The 18059-nt window shown below is 42.9% G+C and overlaps 1 protein-coding gene across 6 annotated transcripts in view; it reads left to right on the plus strand.

Moving 5' to 3' along the window:
- Nucleotides 1-12912, plus strand: part of HTR2C (5-hydroxytryptamine receptor 2C) — a 98694-nt gene extending 85782 nt beyond the window's left edge. For 5 of the 6 annotated variants that reach the window (XM_074834637.1, XM_074834636.1, XM_074834640.1 and 2 more), the window contains one exon: nt 9719-12912. In XM_074834637.1, the coding sequence (XP_074690738.1) occupies nt 9719-10551 (833 nt within the window). In that variant the 3' untranslated portion in view covers nt 10552-12912. The remainder of the gene's footprint in view (nt 1-9718) is intronic. The other variant, XR_012624520.1, reaches the window with a different exon arrangement.
- The last annotated feature ends 5147 nt before the right edge of the window (nt 12913-18059 follow it).

Genomic DNA, 18059 nt, shown 5'->3' on the forward strand with positions numbered 1-18059 from the left:
CCCTCCCCAGTGCATGCGCTAGGGCTTACCCATTTACTTGGGCTTTCTCCAGAAGGTTGCATTAAATGGAGAAAGAAAAGTACTCTTGGTATGTATCTAGCTTATTTTAGCATAACTATTTTTACTTCATAAATGAATTTAGAAATGTAACAGGCACAGAAATAAACTGAACATGGAATGAAAGAGGAGAACTCACCTCAAGTGTATTGTTGCTCTCTTCCGGTTCTTACCTGCTTGTTACTTGGAAAGGCCTGATAAAATCCTATGCAATTTTCAAGAGGATGAAACAGATTAAGTAAAATCATCCTCCCTTCAGTATTAAGTATCACAAAAGAATTTGTTCATTTCTGTACGTATCAAATTCAAAGCAGCACTTAAGTGCAGGATGCTCAGTTTGCATTTCCTAAATCCTGCTTCAGCTGGACTGAAGAAACTTTTAAATGCAGCCCATGTAAAGAATCCTGAATTCTGTTTCTGAATGAGAATTTAAAATAGGAAGTAAAAACCATGTAATTTATCTTAATTTAGTATCTTTTGCATTCCATTTTCCTGAAATGTTAATGCTGACAGCAAAATACATAATAGAAGTTCTTTGCTCATTGAGCTATGAATTTGGCAGTTTGCACAAGCCTAAACCTATGATTAGGTTTTTAAGCAGGGGAACATAACAGAGTCCTCCTGTCTGTTGACAATTGCTTTATGAATGGGTCTTTTCCAAAGTCCTCTTTGTTCCAGATTAAAGTACAGCACAGTCACTTGTCCTGTGTTTTAGCAAATGTAACCTGAGCAAGACTTTTTGTGTTAGAGAAAAAATGGGTGCTTTGAAGTGCTGGGCTTGTAAAAATGAGTTTTGTGATAGCGCAGTGCTGAGGCTGGAAACAGAAATGTCGGCAACAGAAATATCCATAAAATTGAAAATGAAAATAAATTATAGATGTGATCTTTCTGGCAGAATCTTGATGTTGTTTCAAGACTTCAGACTTTGCACGTTGCAAGTGCAAAACTTTTCATTAGTAACACGTGGACTTAAGCATCTCACTGGACTCCCTCTATCCTGGCCAAGAGAGGAGATCCCCATGCAGCTCTCAGCAGCAGTGAGGAGGAACTAGTCAAACTCTAAATGCACACTGTATAATACGGAGAAAGTGTGAACTGGGTAATATTAATATAAAAGAAATGTGAATGGAAGAACTTCAGTGATGGGGAGTGGTGCACACACATTGCTTCTGATATCAAAATAAGCAAAACATTTTAATTCTGAAGCTCCTCGTGGCCCAGCTGTGTGCCTACTACTGCAAAAGGGATTTTCCTCTGCTTCCCTGAAAGTTCAAGGTTTGGTCTTTCACTAGAGACCACCAAAATTACACATGCTACCAATTTCCCAGCTCACGGTTTTACATCCTCAGTGACAGTGTAAATTCAATTTACTTGATAAGTGACTGAGATAAGGCCATCCTTCAAATTCTGCTCTTTGTATCAGTGCCATAAGCAGATCCCACATGTCTTTTGTTTGAAAGCAGAATAAGTAACAAAAGAAGGAAATGCACTTTTGATTTATGGTAATACCATGATACATGTTGTATTAAAATTGGACTTTTTTCTTTTCTTTCTCTCTCTGACTCATGAATAACATGATAATTTTGATTTCAGGTAGATATCCTGTGTTTGTGTATATAATAAACCATTCAACTTTAGAAAGGAACTTTACATCCCCATTTAACTTTCACACTGCTGCATTGTTTTATTGAGGAGATCTGTTTATAGAAGTATGAAAGATGTGTGCTGCAAGGATCAGTAAATGCTCATCTTGGATTAAATGATCTTATGTCTAACAGCTTTTTGCTTCTGCCCTGAGTGTTCCTCTCTCACACAGGCTGAGCAGCCCCATGCATCCAAACTGTCCTAATGATGTCCTTAAAGAGCCTCCAGGTATCAGTTAAGACTTCCCCTATCTCACTGGGGTTAATCCCAGTGGGAAATGATACTCTGTTTGAGGAACATGTTTGGAATGGCACCACTGATATTAAAAGGAATTGTAATCTCCTTACAGGCTAAGAGCAGGTTGTGCATGGAGGTAAAGGGGGGCAGGAGTAATTCACGTAGCCTCCCTCAGGTCATGGCTTCAGAGCATGTTTAGGGTTTTAGTTTGTATTTCTGCCCATATGTGTGTCTCTAGGATCAGTGACTTGTTCAGCAAGGCATTTCTTTGTTCCCATGTTTGCTCCTGAGCATTGTCTGTTTTGGGCTGGGCAGTAGTTGCTCCTGAGAGACTGTGCTTTGGGATAGGAGCACACACCCAGGAATTTCTTTGCAGGCTTCAGGCCCTGGTCAGCAAACAAACCTTTTGACACATTTCATGGAAAAAACCAGCAAAACCACTGCTAATGGAGAAAGCAACAAATAGAAGGTCAAAATGTGGTACCTGGATTTTGCTCAAGCTTTTCCCACCAAGCAGGCTGGTTCTGTTTGTGGCTCATCACTTGGAGACAAGGAAGCAGTGTTAAGACAACTATCACTGGCAAAGCAAAGGTTAGACAGACACCCTTCACCTCCTGAAAAGTGTACAGATTCCTGACTACAAGCAGTTCTTTGGTAGAGGACAGTAATAGTATTGCTGAGAAAAATGGTTTCGTGTTAGTAAAGCCTAAGAGAAGGTAACATTAGTTTCTCTCCAGATTTAGGAGAAAATTGTATTAATGTATTTTTGCCTTTTTATGTGTGACATTAAATGTCTGATAGTATATGTTTGACTAAAATTCTTCTCTCATGAGCATGAGGGTTGTAGTTGATGATTTCTGTAGGCAGAGGTGCTGCAGTGGTAGCGATCCTGATAGTTTTTGTTAACCTCAAGGGAGCACAGAGGTGGCATTAGCATTGCAATCCAGGCTACTACTTGCTTCTGGTGGAGCAGTAGAGCAGGTTTGTGCTCATAAAACTTTTTCAGGCCTATCTTCTGGTCATGGGTGAGACAGAAACCCTTGCTTTATGGCCTAGAGCTTGACACTAAGGCTTCGTCTGCCTCTATTTCCCATTCGTTTGAATTGACTACAAGGTTATTTTTCTCTAAAGACATTCTTTTGCCTGGGTGTTTGTACCGTGATTCCCAAGAGGGGCATTGATCTCCCTAGCACATCAGCAAGAGTTATCAGCGTGAGGAAGATCATAGCAGTTGGCAGCAAGCTGAGTTCATAGCAAGGGAACTACCTTGGTATTTCAGGCACAGTTGCCTGGATTGGTTTGATTTTGTCATCAGACATCAGTGAAATGTTTTGCCTGGGACAGCAGCAGATGGTGATAGCCTGTGGAGTGTTTTGCACAGAAGATGGATCGATCATCCCACCACATCTGTTCCCAGGTGCAAGGGAGATACCGGTGTCTTCTGTTTGAGATTACTGCTACTGAGCATCAGTTCAGGCATCACTGATTTCCTGGGGAAGCCCAGCCCTGGTGGCAGGGCTGTGAGCAGGAGCTGGAGCCCAAACCCCAAATTTGAACAAAGGGGGCTTTGTTCAATTGTACCATTGGAAAAACACGACTGAGCAAACCATAAGAAGTAATTTAACAAAATAGAAGGGCAGGTGGGAAAATAATTTATTTCTTCTGTCTTTTACTGGTGTTTGCTGGTTTTCCGTCTGGGCTCGGGTTGTTCAGTGCTCTCACAAGGTTTAAGTAAAGGTCAGCAACTTGTTCAGGCAGAGTCAGTAATTACATTCATCTGTTTGCAGTTGTGCTCATTGCGGGCAGAGAGATCCTTCAAAGTTCAGCCCTCTTTTATCTTTGACTTTAAACCAATACAAGGCTGGCACTGTTGTTTTATTAGAGCAGTTAGATAAAACAAGACCTAATCCAGCCCTGAAGGTGTATTGTTGTTGTATTATCACATGCAATGCACTGCAGTTAGTCTGCTGATACATGGGGAATATATGGAATTTTTGTTGTTTTGAACACTTAAAAAGCCCATGTTCTTCAATTTGCCTCTGAAGAGCTTTGCTTCCTGAACTGGTGTCTGTCTTTCACAATGCAAGTCAGGAGGGTACTGTCTGTTGGGGTTTACTTCTCACTGTCTGTTAGTCAATATTAGAGAAATGTGTAGGCACTTTGTGAGACACTTCTGTTAAGAAACCAAACAGATTTGTTTTAGTTCTTTTGCCTTTTCTGAGAGGGTTAGGGGACTTAGTTCCTATTTCCTCTAACAGACTTTAATGCTAATGCATAGTTACAGCAGCTGCTAACCTTCAGGTGAATGTCTCTTAAAGTTGTAACCCACATTTGTTTTGTATAATAATAAATATTATTTAAACATGCAGTGATTAGTATGGGCAGCAGTGTTCTTGGTTTTGCAGCATAGACTGCTTCTGTGGCATCCATAGGCTTGTTTAGCACACAGATCTTTTTCTCTGCCTTTTTTTTTTTTTTTTCAGTATTATGTGTAAATGCCAGGAGGATGGTAGTGAGGTTCAAAGCCCACCTGCATCAGCAGAGCTCGTGCCATGGACCACAGTGAACTTTGAATCCAGTGCTGACACCATGAGAGGTGGTCCCTGCCATTCCCAAGCTCATGTACATGCAGCAAAATATGTTCAGCTCTGAGAATCCCACACACGGAAAGACAGAGTAAGCCTATGCGCAGGCCTCTTTTCTTTAGTGAGGTTGTTGTCCCAGGAGGAAATTAAATATCTTCTTGTATAAGAATGTTGTGAAAAAGAATGGAAATTACTTCCTTTCTTAGTGGAAATAACCACCAAAGACTCCATCTTTCCAGTAATCTCTATCAGTCTCATGGGCTTTCACAGAAGAAAACAAGGTATTAAACACAAAAACATTGTTGTTTTTCACTTAAGTCTAAATTCTGTGAATGTCAATTTGGACCTTTTAGCCAGATTTTCCTCTGGAGCAAGCTAGTAGAAGTTTTACAAAGCCGTATTTGTAGTCTTTTGGGGTTTGTTTATTAATTGAGAATCTGTGAAGAGCATCTGTTACTCTGTGTCCGCAGCATCATCTCAGCCTCATTTGGTGAACAATTCTGCTGGCTTAAAAACATCTTTAAAGCTGACAAGAAGCAGTTAGGACAACAACTGTAGTTGGATTTGTAATCTGGAGGATCTCTCTGTCTTGCTTCCCACTGTTCTGTCAGACAGAAGCTAAAGGAGGGAAGAAGAGGAAAAATCACATTTATCTTCTCCCTTATGAACTGCTGTGGTGAAAAGGGATGTCCTGCTTAAGCTGCTGCCTGGCAGAAGGATGCATAGAGTTCCCAGTGTTGAGTCTAGCAGGGACTCAGTTCATGGCTTGCTGGCTGGTGGTGGCTGGTTGTCTCTTTTTACTGGGGCAAAACCAGTTGCCCTAGGCACTGCTCAAACATCAAGCAAGAGAACCAAGTTTGCTCTTCAGAGCAAACTGATACGCAATAAGCTTGCAAAGCTTTTACCTTGCAAGTTTTTGGAACAACGCCACCTCACTTTGGGAATTTGCTGCTGCCTTAGTTAGAAAGGATTATTTGACACAACTGGAAAATGCCTCTGAGGCTGGAGACCTCAGCTCACTAAATCAGCCTGACATTTGTTGATGAAAAGTGCATCATCTTGTGTGCAAAATCTCATGAAACACTGCACTGGGGGTTGGAGAGCTGAACAGCAGTAGGGCTGGACAGCAGTAGGCTTCAGAGCCTTTTACCTGGGTTGGCACTCACTGCCCTTGTGTAGTGAATTTGGCTTTCTCTGACCAGCTGATCCTAGTTCTTTAATTATGAACAATTACAACTGCAGTGTTAGTAGCGTGGGTTGCTTGAGTCGAGTGGAGTTGAATGCCTTCTGTGTGCTTGTTCAAACAGCTGAACTCAAGTAAGGCAGGCATTCGTGTTTACCCATGTTCAGGCACCATGAGAATGCTTAGTGGTAAGCACAGCACATACTGATCAGGGTAGCCCTGTTGTAATCAGGGCCAGGGTGTGAGCTGTGTCTGCAAGAAGGTATTTGTGCTTTTGGTGTTTGTGCTTGTGGAGTAGCAATTTTGCAGTAATCCCCCATGAAGGATGACCCTCTGGGGTGCCTGAGACCTTCCACACTTCACTTCTCACTACTGATGTGGCTAGAGTTAGTCCCTGTTGCCCAAGTTGTGTAACAGACTTAGTTCCCTTTAGGGCTGGATTGTGGGATGGATCAGTGATAAATCTCACATTAAAGAATGAGTTACAAAGGAGGACTCTGAGGTGGAAGAAAGCATTTGAGATGAGGGTAATGCTGCCCATTCAGCAGTGCTGTAGGCTAGCTGGCAGCTGAATGAATGTGTGTTGGCAGCTCCTCCGAGGGCATCTTTCTTCCTACTGCTGTTAAGGATGGGATTTTCCTGTATTGGAGGAAAGAGCAAACAAGAACCTGGTGCTCTCCCTCTTCTGTGCTTTCTCAGTTTGAAATCCCACTTCGCTATGAGAGAGGTGAGGGATGCTTTTTCATTACAGAAGTTACCTCCTCATTCCCTGTCATGAATACTGAGGTATCTCATGATCATGCAGAGTTTTAGGCTGCCATCAGTGCTCTTGATTTGTATATTCATCACATCCCAGAACTAGATTATTATTCTTCTCAAATGTTCTTTATGTGTGTGACCATGAAGATATCCCAAAACCTCATCTCATTTCCCTTGGCTAAAGCAATAAAACTAAATTCAATGATGACTACTTAATGAATGAACCTTCATTTATTTTGGAGTTCAATTTCAAAGGGTATGTGTTACAGAGGGCTCTAAAACATAAAATTATGCATGCAAATATAATCCCAGTGTAATTCTATTGATCTAATTTAGATTTCTTCTTTGTGTAAAGACTGCTCTGTCCACCTCCTACCACTTCCCAAATGTCTGTGGTTTGATGGAGCTGAGGTATTATAGAAAGATGCCTTTAACAATAAAGAGTCAGTGGCTTGATAGGATGAATGTTATTGCCGGCACAGGGATGTGGCACAGGAAAGGTAACAGGGGTTAACATATCAGAAAGGAGGCCACTGCCTTGCCAAGGGTAAGCTGATAAACATTAGCACATAGAGGGAAAGATGACTAAATCCTGGAACTATCACTTGGGGTAAGGAAACACATGTTATAATCACAGAAGGCATTTATAATCATTACTTTTCAGAAGAAATTCCTTCACTAGATTACTGGCAAATGGTAATTTTATGGTAATGACAAATTGCAGATGTATTCTCCAAAATCCTGGAAAACACTTAGCTGGAATGGGAAAAACGCCCTGATAATCTCTTTAGCATGTCACTACTGTTTAGAAATTCAGAGTCCCACAGGATTAGTTCTAGGACCTGTGCTGTTCACAGCAACCTGAAAAAAAGCAATCCAGGCACAACAGTGGCCTCAGCATTGGTTATTTCTTGAGTGAAGAAGCTAAGGAAGGGCATGGCCAGCCCCACAGACGTGTCTGCGGAGTGAGTGCTCATGGACAGCCAGTAGTAAGGGGAGAACAAAAGACATTCTGCTGCTCTCTAACTGCTAGGATGGGCAGGTTTTTTCCCTTCTTTAAAAGGACAGAGAGGAATTTGAAAAGAAATGGAGAAAGATAATCAAAGGCATAAAATGAGTTTGGCATGAGGAGAGAGAATAAATAGAATAGCATTTTTCAGTTCCAAAAGAGATGTCAGACAGTAGGGATGATAAAGGTCTACAATATCCCTGAGAAGGTGGAAAAGGTGACCAGAGAGTGATTATTCACTGTTTCTCATCCTAGAGGAACTGAGAGGAGTCAAATGAAATTATCAAGCAGCAAATTTAAAATGAGCAAGAAATACTTTGTTCACATGATAAACAGATAGATCATGGATCTGAATGCTGCTGAGTGTTGTGAAGTTATAAATGAGATCAAGAATTCATGGAAGATAGGTCTCTCAAAGGTTATTTTAAAAATGAGATGTGGATGCAACTTCTTGCTGTGGAATTTTCTAAGCTACAATGCTGACAGCTGCCTCATTTTGTACTATGGCCCTAAACTTCTGGTATCTGCCAAAGACATGAGAACAGGGCTAGATTAACCCATGATGGTCTAACGATATCTGGCCCACAATGTCTTTTCCATGTTCTCACATACACATAGGTTGTGGTATTCCAAAACATGTTGTTGCTTTTGTTGGTTTTGGCTGTGTCTAGACAGATTTCTTTGGAAGGTTTCAGGTCTGCCCTGGTGTGGGACTGAGCTCCACAGATCAAGTGACAAAGTTTGTATCTCAGCACACATGAAAAATATTCGAGTGAGAACCAGTACTCTGGCATAAGTCCTGTATTCCCTCTTCTTTTTGTATCCACAGTAAATTACTGATGACTTTCAGAAGGTAGAATAGAGCAGGTATATAGATATATATTCCTTAGAAGAAAAAGTGTCGGAGGACATTAAGTAAATGCATCTGAATTAGAGCTATTCAAAATGCTTTCATTCCTTCACTCCGTGAGGGACAAGCCAGTGGCTAGCTGTGGGCGTGGGCTACTATGTGCAGTCCTGGACAGTCATGCTCCAGTGTTGGCATGCTGTCTGCTCTGCCCATGTGCCAGACAGCACGGACACAGCCGTCTGCATGCAGGACTCCTGTTTCTGCTTCAGAAAGGCCTGGTGTCCTAAAATCCTGGACAAACAAGCTGTGCTGGGTGATGCTGAAGAGGAAAAGGGATCCAAAATGTTCTTAATCTCACTTGTCTGTCATTAAGTCCACAACTGTAAAAAGTGCTCTGCCACTAGGATACAAGAGAAACTGCCTTGGCAAGTGCAGTGATTCCGGAGGCTTATTAGTCTGCTTAGTGCTTAGGAGTAGTTGGAAGCTGTGCTCCAGTTATTATTATAATTGAGTCATTTAGTTTCCTTCCTTTCAGCCAGAGTGTGTGTGTAGCCGGGGTTCTGATTTCAGACCGTCATGTCAATATGATTACCATTTTAGCTACACCTTTTCTACTCTCACACTGTCTGTTGTTCCAGTTTTTAGCCCTGTATTCAAAATAGAGTGATAGGAATCAGGCAGATGAGTGCTGCAGCCTTTTCATTTGACTTTGTAATTGCCTTCTCTAAGAATTCAAGCAAGACTGCCTCTGTGGTACTTCTCAGTTTCACACTGCTTGTGAATGAAATGCCTAGGCAGGCAGAGCTTGCAGAGGCCACTGTCTGCTTGCACCGAGGTAGTCAATAAGGACTCACAAAGCCAGAAGCTTTTCTTCCATGTGTCTGTGATGCCATGACAAAAGTGGCCATTTTTCTATCAGGATGATTTTAGTGCCTTTAAGAAACTTGCTTCTATATGTTCATAGCTGTAATTCTTTTGCATTTTGATTATTTTCATCTTTAAAATTTGCTCCTATCTACCAGGTCAGTGACCCCAAACTAGCAGGCACGGAGTGGCCAGCTGGAACAGAGCAGGGTAATGCCTGTCTTTTCTACACCCACAAATCCCAATGCTAGAAAGCGAACTTGATAAAGAAGTTACACTGCATTTGCTGTGTCAGCTGTGCAGCACAGCAAAGCTGCAGCTGTTCCCAGTGGAGGCTGTTTATGCCCTGGAGCTGCACTACGAGGAGTGTTGTTAACCGAGTTTTTCCCTTCCATCTGGGAGTATTAACTTCTCTTTCGAACAGTTTTAGGCAGTGGGCTGAATGCATGCAGGACCTACGTCATCTCTGCTGTCTCTTTGGAGCCCTGGCCATCCAGGTAACACTCTCTTTTTTGATCTTGTTCTTTTAGGGATATCTATGCCCATTCCGGTCATTGGTTTGCAGGATGACTCCAGGGTGTTCATAAATGGGACCTGTGTCCTCAACGATGAGAACTTCGTCCTCATTGGGTCCTTCATGGCGTTCTTCATCCCTCTCATCATCATGGTGATCACGTATTGCCTGACCGTCCAGGTGCTGCAGAGGCAGGCAACGGTGTTTATGTGTGGAGAGGTGCCCAAGCAGAGGAGGAGCAGTGTAAACTGCCTCAAGAAGGAAAACAACACAGAAAACATTTCAATGCTTCACAATCACGAGGGGGCATCTCACTTGAACTCTCCTGTAAATAAGGAGGCAGTGCTTTTTCGGAAAGGAACTATGCAGTCCATCAACAACGAGCGAAGAGCCTCCAAAGTCCTGGGCATCGTCTTCTTTTTGTTCCTCATCATGTGGTGCCCATTTTTCATCACCAATGTCATGTCTGTGCTTTGCAAGGAAGCCTGCGATAAAGACCTCTTGAGTGAACTCCTTGATGTGTTTGTTTGGGTGGGGTATGTTTGCTCTGGGATTAATCCCCTCGTATACACACTCTTCAATAAAACGTACCGCAGGGCTTTTTCCAATTACATCCGTTGCCAATACAAGACCAGTAAAAAATCAGCACTGCGGCAGAATCAGTGTCTGAATGTTGCTTCAACAGCTTTATATGGGAAAGATCTGACTTTAACTAGTTATCGAAATGGCAATGAATTCAATAGCATGGAACTAGATGAAGCTGAGGAGGGCCTTGAAATGCAACCAGGGACTTCAGAGCTCTCCATAAACAGCTGTAATGTTGTAAGCGAAAGAGTGAGCTGTGTGTAAAGGTGGCTCACACAGCCTTTTGCTACGGTGTATCTGTAGCCAAAATATGTTGTGTAAAAATGTAAGTGTTGGTCAAAGGACAATGTAAATATTGCATTCTGAACAAAGCTTTTTTTTTTATGAAAAAAGAGTTGTCTTTCCAGTCCAGTACTTAAAATCATATATATTAATATACTTCAGTGAAGTTTAAGGTTCTATATTTACTGTTAATACTAGATCAGAACTATTAGTTACTTTGCATATGTCATGGACAAAATGTTTGAATTCTTCTTCCAGTGCATGAACAAAAATGCTGAATATTTATCTCAGGTGGCATTTGCTGGAGTCCAGAATGGCACGTTAATAGTTATATATCAAATACATGCTATTAGACTTGGTCAGTATAACTTTCTTTTTCAAGTTGACAGTAAATATATACTTTAAATCCTCACCCCTATTTGTGCCGTGTAAAGATTGTACAGAAACCTGGCAGAGAGACATCACGAAAGTGTAGCGACTGTGCAGGCACCTGGCCAGACATGTCCTGTTACGGGTAGTGGCTTGCTGCCGTACTGGGGCAATCTTGCTCTTCAAGGGACCTCAGTTAAATTTTGACTCCCTTGCCAATCCTGTGGTTTTCTTCCCATTCCCCAGGAGGCTTTGGCTCCCCTAAGGAAGGTAGGGAATGCAGTTCTGGTGTGGTTTTGTGATCCTGGCTGGGATCACTTGCACACTTGGAGAAGAAACATGAGAAACAGAGTGAACGCCAGTTATCTGCTTCAACCATTTTATAAATGGAGGACCTCAGATTTATAAAAAGTTCTCCTTTGCTCTTATAGGTAATCATCAGCTCTGGGGTGGAGCAAGCTGTGCTCAGTGTGGATGGCACTGCCTTCACAGACTGCTTGGATGATCAGGGTCTTTGGCTGACCTGGAGAAGAGCGCTCTGGCTTTGTAAGAGCTCTTGACTTCTCGGTCCCCATCTATTTAATCCTTAGTTTGTTTAGCATTTATTTTTATTTTTCAACATCCTGGGACTTGCAGTGCTGGTGATAAAGCACTGCTTTGGGTGTAGAGCAGAAGCTGCTGCACGTGCGGTGCTGGTTGGGGTCAGGCTGGGAGATGTAGGATACTGCTCCCTGGGGGATGCTGGGAGAGGGGCATAAATGAGGGTCCCTGCTCATTTCTCCTGTCTCAGGAGGGGGTGGGCAGAGCTGGACAGAGTATCTGACTGGAATATTTTGCTGGTGATATGTTCCAAAAGCAAATGATGACAGAAAGGAAGCAGACCTGAAGGTAGTCTACATGGAAGATTAATCTGGATTAATTTTAACATTTGATTTATTCCGTTTCACTCCCAAAGTAAATTATAGTATATCCTATTAACACCACTTACATCTTAATGAAAGCATCCATATTGGGATTTAATGCAGTTTAAGTAATCTGCTTTTAATTCACACCATGTAAAATTTGAATTCATTTTCCACTGTGTTCCTGTGTAGACAAGTCTTCCAAGGCATTGTGTCTTTCTGGCACTGTGCCTCTGGGCTGATGCCTCTCATTCATTTCCTTGTCTAATGCCAGATATCACCCATAAGGTTTTTTCATCTTCATTAACTAACACACAAATGCTGCAGTGCCCATCTAACATGGATGCATCACTGACAGCCTCTGGCTATGAAAATCCTCAGAACAGAAAAGCATGGCATGGATAAATTGCATTTTACTAACATGAACTGCTTATATTTAAATTTGCTGTGTTCATCCCACCAAAATTAACTTGTAGAAGAAATGGAAAATTCTGCTAGTGCTAGTGTAACATTGTGCTGTTCTATTGCTGTGTACAGCAACAACCTTGTTGAGGCCACTACCAAAACACAACATACGGGTTGCATCTGCTGCTGGGTTGCTCCCAGCTTGATGCGTTGAAGGTGATGGTCCTTTCTTCTCCCTCATCCCCTCCTGGAAAAAATCCATAGTACTTCCACGCAGGCAGGCAAAGTATCCCAGTGCAGAGCTGAGCTTACTCCTTGCAGAAGGCAACAGAGATGCACAATGTGCCAGCTTGCTGATACTGCCATGGGTTTGAATGCTCGGGAATCCACTTGCCTCTCCAAAAGGTCTAGTAACCAGTAGGAAAAGGACTGGCCAGAGACACAAACTTGTGCCTTCAGTGAGTCAGATTTGATTATCTCAAACAGTACAGAAAAATCAGAAAGAGTACATCGCTTTTTAAGTTCTTTTTTTCCGTCGGTGATTTCATAGCACATCTTTTCCAAACATGTATATGTGTGTGTATAAATGTGTGTGAGTGTGTACATATATATATATATACATATACATATATATATTTAAAAGCCAACCACAGACTTTGAAAGCATTTAGCAATAAGTTGAATTACAGTAGCTTCTAGCACATGTGTGAATGGGTCATGTGTGAATAGCTCATTTTTCACAGCATCCTTGAACTTGGTATAAGTCCACACACAGGCATTGTCTTTGCATAGGAGCCTTCATGACTTACCCTTGCCAGTTCTGTTGTATGGGCAAAAAGGGAACCTACTATATTTGGATGTAAATAATGGGAATTGAACAGAGAATTTACAGAATTTTTATAAATGTTTTTAAAAAATTCAACACCAGAACTGTAAATATGTCGACCGTGGCTACTCAGCTGGACCCGTTCTGATGTATGTCACTTGTTTAGATAAACAGACAAGGGGACTGCCTTACAGCGCCTGCGTTCTCTCCTGGCCAGCGGGTGATAACATTTTTGTGAATGGTTAAATACTGTCACTTACCCAATTTCCTTTGGGTCATTCACATCAGGGTTTTGTGATGCTGCTATTAATTTATTAAAGAAAGTTTGTTGGTTTAATCACTCTTAATTTTTTTTCATGGTCTATCAGATAATAAATAAATGAACATGCCCTCTCTTTCTTTCATCTGTCCCCAATTAAAATCTTTCCTAAGTGAAAAATATGTCCTGACCAAAAAACAAAACAACAAAAAATGATGAGGATAACTTTCATGTCTCCTCCCACACCTGAAGTATGGCCCACAGTTACTTAATCATAGAAATTAGTGTCAGCAGATATCCCAAGACTTTCAACCCCAAAACTTGTTAAATACAAAGATGGTGGTAAACTATTCCCCCTCTTCTCCTTGCTCCTTCTAGGAATAACTGTTAAAAATGACATTTTAAAAATTACCTCAATTTGAAGAATGGATTTAGTTCTCTGCAACTTAACCAAAGTCAGGTTGTCCCCACAGCAGCTTTGCTTCTCCTGAACTGTAGTCATTAACCATGGTGGTGCCTCAAGAAGCCCTGCCCTGGTGCTGCCTGGTGGGAGTACCCGCTGGAAGGTTTGTGTGAGTCCTTAAACCTCAGCTCAGGTATGGTTTTGTCTTACAAATAATGTGCGTGGCGGTGTTTTGTGTTTGGACTGAACAAGTGAAAACTGTTCCTTGGAAATGGTGCTGTAGGCTGAAGCACGTTGGTTGCTTTGTTTCCCAAACCAGATGGGAGATGTGCAGGCAGGCTGCCTGCGAGACTGACCGTGCACGTAGCAGGGTCCAACCCAGCAAACAGACCACTCCGTTTGATTTGCATCAGGGAATCTACTCATGGGGTCAGCCCCTGAACTAGCACCTTCCTGAGCTGTAGGGGCTTGCAGCCTTCCCCAGCAGGGGCCAGCAGCAAGGCTGGCCATGTTTGCTCAAGCTCAAAGCCTTGTGGCTGAGCAACGTGGTTTTCAGACCTGAGATGGCTCATCTATACCTGTGACACGTTGCCCCACAGAGCCAAGTCTGGGGTGTAGCGTCCACGGAGTCAGACGTGGTGGCTTTGGGGACGGACCTCTGAGGCCTTCAAAGGGCCTACTCCTTCAGTCCTGTGCTCACTGAAGGTAAGAGCAGCTACCCAGAGGCTGTGGCGTTTTGGAGGCGATACAGTTCAGAGCCAATGCTGAGGAGCCTCAAGGCATCCCACCCCAGCATTAGTCTCCTTTTTTTAATTACTTCAGAGTCAGCAATAGTTTTTATCTGAGTGATAACTAAGATGCTAATGTTAGGTGATGTGTGAGTAGTCAGCATGAACAGTGTGGTTAGTGCTTTTTTCTCAATAGAGACACTCATGTCAACTGTTAGTGGCTTTCTTCTGGACAACGCTACAAAGAGGTCCATCACTGGTGGGGAACGATGCCAGTGCTCTTCCAAGTCAGCAGGCTGACTGTAGTCATCTGATGTGCTGGAGCCACAAAGGCTCTGGATATGGAGACACAAATTCCAAAGGAAAAGCATATTTTAAAGAAAAAAGCAAACTATAAGCCATCTCTTCAGAAATATTGTTTAGTTTTGATCTAATGAAGGGTGTCTGATGTACTTACAGACAAATTATGCTAATCTGGCATTCCAAAAGCAGCATCCATCATGTGATAAAGATGCAGATGTCTCTTGGGTGGGATTCCTCCCTGGGTCATGTTATCATTAGGATAGCTACATGCTAAGCCAAGAACCGCACTTGGTTTTGTCTCCATTTCAGACCGGGGCGGAAAAACCATCAGAAACTTCTTCCTGGGGAACAGCATACAAAGACCACAAAGCCTTGGGCAGGTGCAGCAGAAGAACAGAGATGGACAGATGTACGCACACATCTCCACACATGAACACACACATCCCAGAGCCCCCAGAAAGCAACAGGAGATGTCATCGTGCTTCAGTCTTCCCTTGAAAAAATGTGAATAGCTGAACAGCTGGGGAGGAAACCTGTGATGGGGGGGAGATCAAATGCAGCTGTGGGTGTCACTGTGAAATGTGGGCTGTTCTAATGATAATGTAGTGGTGGGCGTGCATATACCGAAAAGTGCTTTTATTTTTTCATTTTTAACTATGAAGTTGTTGCTGACTGTTCTGCGTCTCCCTCATTTTTCTTTAAGTCTCAGGTCTTCTGCTTGTTTGCTTTTACCCATACTGAAACTTGTGCTCTGAAGCTGTCAGAAGTCAACAAAATATCTGCGATGTGTCTTTCCCTCTCGGCTGTACAGGGATGCTGCAATCCCATAACAATATGGAGATGGAGAGTCTTCAGGTGAGTGATTTTAGATATATATGAGACAGAGAATCAATGCAGCAAGGTACGCTTGCCAATTAAAGAACCACACCAGAAGATCTTTAACGAACAGTCAAGTGCATGAGCTACACACTGAAAAATTTTGCTTAAAACTGTCCTAATCATAGGTTCTGCTGATGGTAGGAGGGTGTGTTGGTATGTGGGGAGGCAGCCTGGCAGTGCCAGGTGCCCTGAGCTGGATGCTGCTCTGGGCAGCCCTCCTGCACACTCCCTCCGAGAGGGTGCTTGTTCACCAACCCAGCACAGCGCTTCCTGGCACATTACCCAGTGGGATTTACTCCACTCTGTGCTGAGCAGTGCGACTGCAGAAAGGGTTGCAAAAGCCTGGCCTCCTGGGCCACAACTTCAAAGACTTGGGAAGGGGCCTAGCAAGTGGGTAAGTGTCTAATGGTGACACAAGTCCAAGAACTCTGATTGGTCTCAGGTGGTGAAAGCAAGAGAATTATACAGACTGCTCGCAGCAGCCAATGGGTAAAAAATTATTGTGGAAAATTGAGACTGTGAAGCAATCCTTGTTATGTATTGCATCTCTCATGAATGTTGCCTTATGTTCTGCTTCCTGAAAAAACAAAGGATCTCTTAGCATATAAATACAATTTCCCCAGCAGTTTCCTGGGACAATGGCTGCTACTTTGTCACTCCAGTGGGCTACCAACACTTAGGTGACTTGAAAAATGAATCACGCAGCATCACACAGGGGCATGTTAAATCTACTGTTCTGAACTTTCCTGCGCTTGAATTGTAATTAGTTCAACAAATTGGATAAATTAATGTTTAATTAAAATACAACCTAATTATCCAATGTATGTTTTTAATAGGATCTAATTGTGGCATTTTGAATTATTTAAATTGCTGATACACTAAAAACAATCTGTAGGTTGGTATCTGTTAGACCACTGCCTGGTTGCATTTCTTAAAATTTAAGGCAGTTTTACATTTGTGTGTGTTGCTGATGTTAGTGTCTCCTCCTGCAGAAGAACAGAAATGTGCTGGTGACGGACACTCATCAAAGCCACTGAAGATTTTAATCAAGGCCTCTTTCCCTGACTGAAGGCTAAATAGCTCTTCTGTGACTTTGTGTGGAGGAAGACTTCAGTGCTCCCCCTGAAGAGCCTACACTTCCCAAAGATCATGATACTGCTCAAAGCAACAGGTAAGTGCAAATGCCCAGCAGAGATCTCAGCTGTGTTGGAGGTTCCTCCCTTATAGGCACCAATAGTTCATGTCCCAAAATGTTTTCAGAGATGATCCACAGGTCGCAGTGACTCACCTGTGAAGCCATGGCAAAGTTTAGCCCCCTCAGCTAAGTACTCCCCCTTCTTTTTGCAGTGCAGCCACAGGTGGCACACAGGTGGGCTAACCCTCAAATGAGCATTTGGTCTGTCTTGCACCTTTCCTGGGTGTTGCTGAAGAGAAAACTGCCTGCATCCTCTACCAGGCTGTCCTACGATGGCATTCAGCAAAGTGGTAGGATGTGTTAGTGACTCCATACAACAAAGCAGGTGATGCAGCAAACCATGGTGAACAAACAGTGGTTTTCCTTAGCCAGATCTTTACTCCTTGAGGGTAAATGAATGTGATTGCCTGTTGCACTGTAGTTAGTTGGCACTTCTGCTTTGAAAAATAGATAGGACCGTGTGTTGAGCCTGAGTAGCAGCCCTGGTGATAGGCATGGTGTGGGGACACAAGTCCAGGCAGGGGCACAGAGAGCCCTTCTAATGAGAAGAGAGTAGAAAGTTTGGCTTGTTCCTCCTAGCAGCCAAAGAGGTGAAGAAAGCTCTCCATCACAACATCAGGGAGTGCTTGTTCTGACTGAGGGAGAGGAGCTAGTTAGGTTAGAGGAAAATATTGGCATACAAAAAGGGCCAGAAATAAACTAAGAATTAAAAGCAGGCTTCTAACAAGTGGAGTATTCCAGGTCTGGGACTGCATTTTCTGGTGATGCAGCAGCAAGAAGCTTATTGAGGACTCTGCCCTTGCATTCACGCAGGAATTTATGCTACAGGGGTACAGCGGGAGGGCCCGGCTCAGCCCTTCTGTCCTCAGCCTCCTGGCTGGCAGAGCTCGGGCACCAAGCCAGCCATCTGCACAGCAGCACCTCTGACCTCCCCAGCCACGTGTCCCAAAGTGTGGGAGGAACAAACATCTTGAAGCAAGAACACTATTTTTGTGCTACGGTCCTTCCAAGTCCTAGCAAAGCCATGAAAAATGTCACCATTTTGGAGGAAAGTAGACAAGACCATGCCAAGTCAGTGCATCTCCCACACGTAGGACTACATGAAGTCAAGGGATCATGAAGTCCGTGTGTTCCCAGCCCTGAGCCACCCCCAAATTCTATGAAGCAGTATTTCAGTTGCATTCTCAGAAGTGTCCAGAATCAACCAGCTTGGCTAGCCCAA

This window comes from Strix aluco, chromosome 10, assembly GCF_031877795.1.
Source record: "Strix aluco isolate bStrAlu1 chromosome 10, bStrAlu1.hap1, whole genome shotgun sequence".
NCBI lineage: Eukaryota > Metazoa > Chordata > Aves > Strigiformes > Strigidae > Strix > Strix aluco.